The sequence below is a fragment of the Maniola hyperantus genome, chromosome 3 (assembly GCF_902806685.2).
Source record: "Maniola hyperantus chromosome 3, iAphHyp1.2, whole genome shotgun sequence".
In the NCBI taxonomy this organism is placed as follows: Eukaryota; Metazoa; Arthropoda; class Insecta; order Lepidoptera; family Nymphalidae; genus Maniola; species Maniola hyperantus.
This window is the reverse complement of record NC_048538.1, coordinates 11,829,564-11,841,910: the sequence shown is the minus strand read 5'-3', so window position 1 is coordinate 11,841,910 and position 12,347 is coordinate 11,829,564. Positions and strand designations below refer to the sequence as shown.

At 36.5% G+C, this 12,347-nt stretch overlaps 1 protein-coding gene across 10 annotated transcripts in view; it reads right to left on the bottom strand.

The window, feature by feature from the left end:
• Rbp6 (RNA-binding protein 6) overlaps positions 1–12,347 on the bottom strand; it is a 703,560-nt gene that overhangs the window by 178,074 nt on the left and 513,139 nt on the right. For all 10 annotated transcript variants that reach the window (XM_069509333.1, XM_069509334.1, XM_069509332.1 and 7 more), the window contains one exon: positions 10,709–10,757. In XM_069509333.1, coding sequence (XP_069365434.1) covers positions 10,709–10,757 — 49 coding nt within the window. The remainder of the gene's footprint in view (positions 1–10,708; positions 10,758–12,347) is intronic.

Here is a 12,347-nt window from a genome sequence, read left to right as displayed (position 1 = left end):
AAATTGAGTACGTTTAACGACTTAATTAGTATGTAGGACATGAAAAACAAATTACTTATAATTTTTTTTTACACAAATAAAGAAATCAGTCTTGTTTGAAAAATTTGACTACTTTATAACCAAAACTATACAAACATGATAAAGTTTGCAACGCGGGGAGGCCCCACACACCCGCACGTCATTCGCGCTTATCCCGCACCGAGTTAGCGCGGGGGTTGGGCGGGTGTGCGGGGCGTCCCCACACCGATTGTCATCTTGACCTGTCGCGTAGTAATTATTGAATGTAATAGAAACATGTCAATCATAATACTTATTACTTTTTAAGTTGATTGTAGCACGCCTAAACCATATAAGTATTAACAATGAAAAACGACGTTAAATGACACAAAGCGTCAATAAACCTTGGCTCCATAATTACAACACCATGGACTTATTTGTCGGTGAGTACCCCGTTTATTGTTCGAAACCCTGACAATGTAAGGCTGCACTCAATATTCCCCGGTCTAAGAATGGATGACTTTTCAATTGTTGCCACTCTATTTACCGAATAAGGACGTTGTGAATGGATTTCCACTATGTCATTTCCCGCACTCACTACTTTTTAACCATCCCCCTTTTCATGGGTAAGCTTTCGTAAGGAAGTGATTTGATAAAAATACATTCTTTAATGTGTATTGTTAAAGCGCTAGGCTCCTTAATGCCTCATTGACGTTCAATTCTTGGTTCGATTTATTGCCATCCGATCTTTGAGAGGCATTTATGTTGGTAAATGAAATTTCCAAGGATATTGGTATCATGCCGGCCATATGCCGGCGGTATATTTTCGACAACGCCAAGAAATGATGTCAAAGAATCGTTGTCTTATATTTATAATTGATTATTCACTACCTTTTTAAATATAATATTAAACTTAGAATTAAAATTACAGTGAAATTCATCATAGATAATCAAATCTGCGATGACCCTGTACCTTGTATGTATCAGATACAAATAAGCGTACGAATTTGTCTTCACATAGCCTTGCCTATCTGCATTTTTGTTAATATCTTTATGCCTTACTTGCTTATATCTCTTTCATAGTGGATATTAAAATATTCATGTTCTTTAAATCCTTCTAAAAATTCTTCCACAACCACGACTAAGCGACTCTCAACAATGTTACCTCCGACAATATTTAACGTTTAAACCACCACCGTGCGCATAAACCCCCAAGGTAATACCCATAGATACACAAGCGGACAGTTTCGCATAAGGCTAGGAGATATCTAACGGAAAACAGAGACGTGTTAAAATGCTTCCCAGTATTTTCTATACCACTTCTCGCCGCGCCCTCCTGGGACCCGAGTCTCCCACTAACGTTATACTAACGTGTAAATAGACTTATTGCAATAGGGAGATACTGCTGGGAACTAGTTAATATTTAAATAAAGGTTATGAGATAAACGAATAAAGGCCATTTTGGACGTTATTAATCGAGTTCTGTTTTAATATGTTATGAGTAGGGATGTCAGAAGTGTCAAAAGTATCGATATATTTCAAGTATTATGTCAATATCAATTTCTATATATCGAACAAAAATATCGTTATATCGGTAAGGTTTTGTAAGAATATTGGCTATTCTAAAATAAATAGTGTATTTCGCCTGGCCTAGGACATTATTATTATTTTTTATTTTTTTTTATTTTTTTGCATTTATTAAATGAAAAATAAAATAAAAAAAAATTTAATGTCCAGGCGAAATATACTATTTATTTTAGAATAGCCAATATTCTTACAAAACCTTTAACAAATTAAATATCTATTCAATCAAACAGTCAAATGAGACAAGTGTGCCGCACTTTTTTACCACTCTGAATACTAACGGTTTGGTGGCTACAACGGTATTGGAATTTTTTTATTATATATATTGATATATATTTTTTAACAACTAGGTACATCGATTAATATATCTATTTATACAACGAGATATTATGTAAGTACCGCGAAAAATATCGATAGGTAGGTATATCGATACATTGATTTTCAACAAGCCTAGTGATGAGCTCGCTGTCCCAAATTAACGGAAAGTAGACACGTCCTATAAATTGTAGCTTATCGCTTACGTTAAAAATGACAACTTTAGTATGCGAACGTATTAATATTGAAAGTACTGACTATTACTCAATATTGTATTGTAAAATTCTATAATTTTATCTCTATAATGAAATATGAGAGAAATTATTAAAACATTTTAAGTTAGGTTATTTTTATTAAGTACTAACTTATGCTCGCGACTTCGTCCGCGTGGACTACACAAACTTCAGACCCCTATTTCACCCCCTTAGGGGTTGAATTTTCAAAAATCCTTAGCGAATGCCTACGTCATAATCTTAATGCCAAATTTCAACCCAATCCGTCCAGTAGTTTGAGGTGTGCATTGATAGATCAGTCAGTCAGGCAGTCAGCCAGGCAGTCAGTCAGTCAGTCAACTTTTTGTTTTATAGATTTAGATTCATCACTAGATTACGCCAGTGATTTGTTCGCGTGTTATTATGATTTAAAAAATCCGAAAACACTTTGATTTTCCGGGATAAAAGTAGCATTTGTTAGTCTCCAGTTATTTACATTATTTTTCTTAGTTTTCATGCACAAAATCATCACATCAATCCGATGCTCCGTTGCGGATTAATTGAAGGACAAATCAAAAAACAAAAATTCTTTTGCATTTATAATATTATCAAGTAGAGTGCATACATCTTGTTTATTCACATTTTAAGCACCACTGATTTCAGCACAATCCCGCGAGTTTTGGATTCAAGTTTATCTTACATACATCTCGTACGCTCTCTGCGTTGTTCGCTGCATCCTCAACCGCGACGTCCCGCGAGAGTCCCGCTTGAACAGAACTCGATATCGTATCGATGCAACTTTGTGCTCTCGGTTCCGTTATGGAACCGTAACCGTGACATGTCATTCCCGGTAAACACTATATTAAATCCTGGTACTAACTATTGGAATATGTACATTTCGTAGTCGGCTCTTGCTGTACTCATTTAATATGGTATCTGAAGAAACAATGCTACGCTCTTGAAAATATTGTAATCTAACTGATGCTTGCGATCTGCTAGCTTTTTACGACCCCACAGTTCAACCGACTTTGATGAGTATAGTGTTAGTTTACATCCCGGGAAAGGACATAGGCTACTTTTTATCACGCCACCGAAAATAAAATAGTTTCCACGGGATTTTTGAAAAACCTAAATCCACGCGGACAAAGTCGCGGGCACCATCTAGTTGACAATAAGTAATACTCACTATATAATATCGCATCACGAAAATCGACATTTTGCTCTCGAAAACATTTTAGATTTAATTTATTATAGTTACACTTCAAGGGAAGCTCAAAATAATTTACGTCAAAATTGTGGCTACTATCTACCTTTTGTCTACGACTATGTGCTATTGATATACCTTAATTGGCTTCTAAACAATATCGCACAGAAATGTTTAGTCGTTTTATGCTACAGATTTCTCAGTAGAGTGGTCTAACCGGAAATCCGTCAGTTGAAACATACTAAATAGGGAAGCTGGAAGAAATCTCTGTTTAGAGATAAGCATTTCCGATGTAACTTAATTTATTATTACTTTGTAACTACAATTTTTGGTACATGAATAATAAAAATAAAATAAAAAATAAAATAAATACCCGTACGTGTACTAGATTAGATCTATACTAATATTATAAAGAGGTATTTCCGGAACTAATTATCCGATTCTGAAAACTTTTTCACTGATAGATAGCTACGTTATGCCCAAATGCTGTTACTATCCAAAAATATATCACTACCCATCATTAGCCATATTATTAATACGAAAGTGCGTTTGTTTGTTGGTTTATTGGTTTGTCCTTCCAGCACGTCGCAACGGAACACCGAATCAACATGATGTTTTGTTACAGTAACAGACGGAAAGTAACATAAGCTAGATACTTTTTAAACCGGAAAATCAACAAGTTCTAACGCTTATACAAAATATTGTACAGTAGCCGGCAGAAAATATTTTACATTGAACTTTAGAAAGAGATAGCAGTTTCTTAGAGCGTTGTCTCTGTCGTTAAGACCGAGAAAACATCAAATAGGTATGAACAAGAGAGAGAACGCTCTACGAAGCCGAAATCTAAATATATAAAAGGAAAGTTGACTGACTGACTGACTGATCTATCAAAGCACGGCTCAAACTAATAAGCGGATCGGGCTGAAATTTGGCATGCAGATTACGTTACGAACATCTAGTAGGCTAAAAATTATATTGTAATATGTATTGCGGACGAAGTTAAGAGCAAAAGCTAGTCTCAAATAAATCGTCACAGCTCGATTTTATAATCATTGACGCAACCAAGAATAATAGTACTGTGATTGTTTAGCCCTCCACCCTTACCCTCTTGTTTACACGAAGGGAATTCACAACGCTGAGTCAGAGAGTGTTTGTTGGTTTGTCCTTCAATTATGTTCCAAGTAAGGATAGTAGTTTAGTCAGTATGAGTTAACCCATAATTTAATAAACAAAAAAACACATTCACATACACACGCACACACACTTACACACCTACACACACATAACTATCAAACTATATCGTAACACTTAGTAAAAATAAGAAGATGTTTTTCTCAATAGATATAAAAATAATATGTGTAAAGATAGGAAGTAGCTGTACAAATGCAATCGTTATAGCTACTGCGCAACTATCTACGTAGCATAAAGAAATTAACATTGTTATGAAGTAAATTAATAGTAATAGACACAACTAACAAGGGCTGGTTCCCCACAAGATGCATCTAAGCCCAGACTCTTAACGTTCCCAGAGGAGACTGCCACGTGCTGCCACTTAGCAGTCGGTGAATACACATTTAGAATTTCACAAAAGCACCACCAAACAACCTTATTACAAGGCCGATAGAGAATGAAATTGCCCGCACATAGCCGTTGTGAGATAGCATCGCCAGAGTCTCTCTGGAAGCTTAGGAGTGTAAGAATTGCCTCGACATGTACAAAAATAGCGAATTGAAGTGTTTTCTAGATTGAATTGTATTTTAAAAATTTCCTAAGTTAAAATGAAATAAAACTGCGGGAGTAAAAATGAAGTAAGTAGTGGCAAATATACACATTTTTATTAGGGTTCCGTACCCGAAGGGTGCCAACGGGACCCTATTCCTCAGCCTGCGCTGTCCGTCCGTTCGTCCGTCCGTCTGTCTGGCAGCGGGCTGTATCTCAAGAACCCGTAACAGGTAAAGAGTTGAAATGTTCACAGAATGTGTGAATTGCCGTTATAACAACAACACAAAAAAGCCGCCATGAAAATTAAAAAGTGTTATTTCTTGTACGATGGTACGGAACACTTCGTGTGCGAGTCCAACTCGCACTTGTTTTTTATTTATCTTACATGCAACGCTTGCGTTAGAGCAACGCACTCCAGTAGAGTCGAGAAGCAGCCACTTTCTTAATAACAACTCAAACTATCTTTAGTAATAAGGCCGCCTATGCACCATAGCATAATCTGCATAATTATTTTCGACTTATATTGTGCATTCTCATGCTCATTGTTTTAGTATCCGTAAGCTTGGATCGAATGCACCAAATTCCTACGGCACAGATTTTAATACGCTACATAGCTAAGTATACTGCACCGACTACCACAATAGCTATTTGGATTTCATGCCGAGTTTCTAGGCATTCCGAACCAGTGGCAGATTCATTTGACGATTCAAAAGCAATCTGATAAAGATTATTTTAATAAAAAAAAACCGGCCAAGTGCGAGTCAGGCTCGCGCAACGAGGGTTCCGTACTACAGTCGTATATTTTCGACATTTTGCACGATAATTCAAAAACTATGGTGCATAAAAATAAATAAAAATCTGTTTTAGAATTCACAGGTTAAGCTTTTTCATATGATACCCCACTTGATATAGTTATCTTAATTCGAAAATTGAAAATGCAAATTTTTAGTTCATTACCACAATTAAATTTTTTGTGTATGTAACGACAAATTCACGGTTTTCATATTTTTCCCCTAATGTCTGCTATAAGAACTACCTACCTGCCAAATCCCATGATTCTAGGTCAACGGGAAGTACCCTGTAGGTTTCTTGACGAACCGAGTTTCCGTTTTTCCTATTGAGGTACGGAACCCTAAAAACTATTCTATTTCTACACTAGTAGGTAATAGTATAAAAATAAAACGAAATGATGCCCAATAGAACGGTACACGAATCACGCGAAGGCCTTCAAACACGAAACCAAATAAAATATAGATAAAAACTGTTCTTATGCAGACTTTACACGCAGACGTGGCAATACGTCCCTGCGGTGTGCGTGAACTCCTCGGTCAAATGGAATACACTTCAACGAGATTGGTTCCACCATTGGGTTCCGCACGTTTTTTTTTTCTTAAACATTTATGAACAGAGCCTCAAGTGTCTTTTAACCTTTGTAATAGCGTTGTTGTGTTTTAATGTTACACTTACTAGTCAAACTTATATCGTCAACTTACCGACTACCGTGCATTTAGATATGCATATGCCACGTCATGTCATCGACATGTCACGCATAATGTTGCAATCGCCACTGAGTGCTGCACTACAAGATTGGAGATGAATACATTATGTGCGCCCTTTTTGGCGAGTGTGTAAATAAACCTTAAATCAGCCAGACAAAAAATACCTGTTTTAAGACAAAAATGTGAAAACTGTAGGAGAACTAGGGAAAGAAGGCAATTTTATAGTCATTATCATCATGAACAACCCATAGCTGGCTCACTACAGCGCACGGGTTCCCTCTCAGTATGAAAAGGGTTTGGCCATAGTCCACCACGCTGGCCAAGTGTGGATTGGGAGATTTCACACACCTTTGAGAACATTATGGAGAACCCTCAATTTTATAGTAGGTACTGGTTTCATATTCTCAATGAGTAAAGTCCGTGATTTTTTTGAAGAAATCCAAGCCCAAATCCAATGAGTTTATTAGTACTGCCGAACTACCTTCAAGGGAACTAATTCGGCAGTAATTGCAATATTACTATCGGTTAACTAAAAGGAGATTGCGAGGTCATCATTAATTCATCAATTTTAGAAGCAGATTAACTCACGTAAACCGAAACAGCAGGTGAATTAATACCTATCGTTCAACAATATTGACTGCTAGATAATAATGTCCTAAACTATCATCAATTTATTATCAATTTCAATATAAAATAATGAAGTGCTCGCTGACGGTAGCCTCTTAAAAAAGTAATTATAATAATAATAAAGTTCGGTGTGTTTACAGGTATTCAAAAATTTTGACTGTAAAATAAATATTAAAGGCAAAACAATGAAAACTTTGCAAGGGGACATCGTTAATTATTTTTTTCAACAGGGAAAGGTCGTAAATAAAAGTAAAGGGTGCTATTAAACGCATTATTCGCGAATATTTAATGTACTGGAAAGGTTAAAAGGTTTTTTATTTTTCAACAGTTTTATATAAAAAATCGTCATTTAATTTAAGCCCACATTCAATATGTGTTTTATAGCATAAATAAGCATTATCTCATCGAAAATTGCAAATGGAAAAATTGGGGTTTTAACCATAATAGCAGGTAAGTATAAACAGAAGAAGCACATCAATAAATTTACAATAAAATAATGGTGCTAAATCAGCTGATGCACGTTAAGAGAAGTAAAGTGCTAGTGTCTAGCGCGCTCCCCTGCACCCTAACGTACTCAGTAAAACCTTCATAAAAAATCGGCAAAGAACTGACGGAGTTATGAAGTAACATCTACAAAACAAGTAGATCAAATTTTTCTATACCTACCGCAAGAACCCTGTTGTCTATTCTGTTATATAAGTGAAAATTCTCAAAAATCTATAATTATATATTCATAACACTTCCTTTTGGCTATGCCGTAGTCAGGTAAAAAAGAAAAACTGGCTGACTGACTGGTCTATCAACGTACAGCTCAAACCACTGGACGGGTCTGGCAGAAATTTGCAGATAGCTATTATGATGTAAACATCCGCTAAGAAAGCATTTTGAAAATTGCTTTCATTGTAATTTTTATGTAGTCCACGCGGATGAAGTCGCGGGCATAAGCTAGTTAGGTATAAATAATCTTAATTAATATTTTAAAAATTCCGTGGGAACTGTTTGGTTTTCCGAGATAAAAAGTTAGTCTACGTCACTTTACAGATGTTAAACTGTACTGCAAAAAAATCGCGTCAATACGTTGCTCCGTTGCAACGTGATTAAATGACAAACCAACAAACAAACACACTGTCGCATTCATAATATGGGTAGTGATACGGTTGCGTTGAAAAAACTTTTTACTTGGTTGTGTTATAGTTACACAGATAACTAGCAGAGATAATATATACAAAAAGAGTAAACAGGGTACAATACAAACCCGCGCCTACATGATTAGATTTTCGGAATTAATAATTCAAATGGGCAGAAGACGTCTTAGGGTCACGAATGCGGGGGCCGCGAAAAATAGATAATAAAATGTATTGAAATGGCTGCGGGCCGGATTATCCGGTTGAAAGTCAATGAATATTTGATTTCAATTTTTTTCCCGACGTCGCCGTAAAGTATTCACGCCATACCTAATTTGATTTTCGCCATTCCGGCCGTTCGCCGGGGCAGTTTGCATTCATATTCAGACAGAATATGCGTTTGGGTTGCTTCTAGCCCCAACTCTGATACAAATAAACAGGGGATATTTTTACATTACTTGCTGGGATAACCCTACCCAACTGATTACGTTTTGGGGATAACAACCGGCACCGATATTAGAGACCCACTTTGGATTTTTTTTCGCTGAACGAGTACTATCAATCTGACGCGCACGCCACCTATTGTACATCGATGGTACTAAAGCAAAAATTGCAACACAATCGAATGAATGATTTCGTACGACAAATCCATCTTCACGATTCTGGATTTTGGGTTTTCAAACCATGTCGGGAAATCCGCGCGTTTCTTTGGCCGTTTATGAGACGTATGCTATTGTCTGTGGCTATTTTGTCTATGATCAGTGTTGCCATTTTAGCCACTTAGTCGCTAGATTTGTCAAAATAATGACTAATTTGCTAATTTGTGAGTAGCTCACGTCAAACTCATTATTTTGACTAATTTCTTAAACTGTACACTTTCAAGTAAAGATTTTTTTTATATAAGCCTGTGAAGATGATACTGAAGTGAAGATGATTCAAATTGAGCCAATAGGGCTCAATTTGAATGCCATAAGCCTACTTTGTCGTATTAGTTTACAAATTGCGAAAAACCAAATTAAATTTGAATTTCGCGGGCGCGAAATTCATTACGAAAGGAACGGAATGGGGGTTCATATGTCAATACCGTATTATATACCAAATCTATAGCTTAATATTATGCCATCATTTTGGCAGCAAAAATATTATAAGATGAGATATTTTATTCCTTTGTTTGTCTAATTACAAAGTGAGGCGGGACCTCGAATATCATCAAAACGACACGCAAAGGGCGTGAAACTTGAAGTGGGGACAAGATGTTTTATTTCTTATAGCGATCATAACAATGTCGGTTTTCCCTAGTCCTACAATGAAACAGGATTCGTTTTTGCGAACTTGCATAAATGACAGCACAACGATATTTCACCAAGCTTGAATATTTGGGTCAACCTGTTTTTGTGTAATGGGGATTACACAAGTAAATTTAACATTATATCTGGTGTAACTGCTACAAGGGAACCTTCGTTGCCAACAAAAGATGGCCGCCCTTGATACGAATTCGTGGATTTTAATTAAAATCTTACGCGTTGTGCGGGTAATGAAAGGAACTGATTCTACAATATACAACTCCCTGATTGTGTTTTGACGCACAATTTGTTTACAAATTTTTTTCTCCACAAAATACAAAATGTAGGAACTTCAAAAAGAGAATTCAGTAAAAAATACTTTGTGAAATGGGACCCCAATTTCACACGAACTTTTGACTATCGCTCGTGCCCAGTAGCAAGAAATCTTTACAAAGAAACCATATATTTTACTCGGGCGTCGATTTGTTATTTATTAGTCGGGAATAGTCGTAACACGAGGGAGAGAATACAATATCGAAACGGTGAACCTATTTAGAGACGACTCTGCCTCGAAACTATACTCGTACGTTTCGCTTCGCTACTCGGGAGCTGTGATGCAACCATTTTCACAAGAGCTTTGATGCCTTTTCTATTCTATTAGTAACGGTTCATAAGAAAGATCATTTGATAGGCTAGACGTTTCTTTGTATAATGGATGAGATCTAGCGAGGGTCGGCGCCAGTATTTATTCGTTGCTAGTTAACCAGCATCGACTTTGTGGCAAAGACGACTAGAGAAATGAGCCGGATCGTGCATGAAAATGATATTGTTATTTCCTCATGCGACATGCAAACGAGGAAATTTGGAAGATATCAAGGTGACAAAAAGCCACCCGTGCGTGTCCTTTCCAAAGAGTTATGAGCAGCTTCGTAATAATATATGTTATTGCCGTACGAATTTATTTCCATTTTTTTATTTACCCACCGTAACCGACAGCTTGCGAAAACATTGACTGATACAGATTACCTTATCCACATCGATATATTATGTATCATTTTATTTTACTTAGCTGTACTAAATTATGGGGTGTTTTGTATTTCGTAAGCGTAACATTAGCTAGCTATGATAAACTAAGACTTACCTCTGTGCCTATTAGTTTGTTTGTCGAACATTAACATGGCGTCCTCGATCTGCAACAAAAATACATAAATAAAGTTCAAATCCTTAAAAAGATCCGTGAGGAAAAATAGCGAAAAACAAGGGCGTCGTGCGCGATTTGAGCCCCGCCCCAGCAATAAAACACTCGGGCGCTGTAATAACGAATAAGCACCGGTACAGAGTAAACCACACGCTGCAAATAAACTTTGATAAGCGGGGGCGAGCAGGTAATAACGTATTCATAGAGAAATAAATGGAAAGTCGGCGGTTAGGACACGAACAATACACGCGAGCAGAGATGCGCTGTCACCGCCTGTGTTTGGACCTGAGTGCCACCGAATTCGGCTCATTGTTACGTTTTTAAATCTCCCCGCTCGCAGAGGCAATACATTCTTTATTGTACGAAATTGCGTTCTAAAATTCATACCACAAACGTGCTACATATGTCCAAATAATACGGGAAATCACAATTAAAAAATCGGATAATTTTTTTAGCAGAGCGCGTGAGATGTTGTTATACACCAAGGACATAGCGGTGTCCTTCACGTGTACTGTATGTTTGTAAAAAGCGGGTAAGTTTAGTATGACAATCCGGCCCGAGGGTCTTGTCTGGCCGGAGTCGCCAGCGTCGGCCTCTCCCTGGGGCGACATTACGCGGGAGCCCCGTACGACGTACTCCCGATGATCGATGTCGAATACCCGTAACAGGTGACCTTTTGCTGAATTATTCTTACCTGTAGAAATGTTTGTTTAGAGGTGATTTGTTTAACCGGGAATTGCGATGCCTTTGTTTGGGCACCCGTGATGGGAATAACCCTTTTTTGCGTTGAATAAAAATTTTCATACTGACAGAGGTGAACTTTTGCCACTTTATATTGATGTTTCATAAAGTTAATTTTTTCGACGCGAAAATAAACTTTTATAAAAATAAAATGGCTTTTTTAAATGTATTAAAATAGACTAAGATACTTTGCGTTTTATACAAAAATAAATTCACCCATCTAAAATGTAGAATAATCTATACCAATATCATACAACATGTGAAAGGTTGTCTGTCTATCATTTTGTCTGTCTGCTAACTTTTTAAGCCTATCCGTTTAATTGATTTTGAAGAAATTTTCCATAGAGATAGTTTGTTCCTGGGGATAGGCTACTTTTATCACGTTAAATCAAAAAGGGTTTCCATAAGATTTAAAAATAAACCTAATCTACTCGAACAAAGTCGCGGGCATCGTCTAGTTTATAAAGTTTATGTATTACATTTTCTAAGATATACTATTTTAACTATTTCATAATACACAGCTCGGCAGAATTACTTATGTAAATGAAATTGATTTGTGACAATGAATAATATCGTCAAATTAATAAAGTAGGCAATTTGCTAATTAAATACAGATTAAATATATGAAAACCATCGGGGCTGATGAAAATTAACTGTTATTTATGTAGGTATTTCTTTACCTTAGTTGATCTTCAAGACTGCGAAGATTATCACTTTCCTAAATCAACAATCTCAAAATCAATAACTTGCTTAGGGATTGTTTTCATTAATTGAATTGGACGACTTATGCTTTGAATATATACGCAACAAGCATTGTTGTATATGTTACCGGCCAAACCCG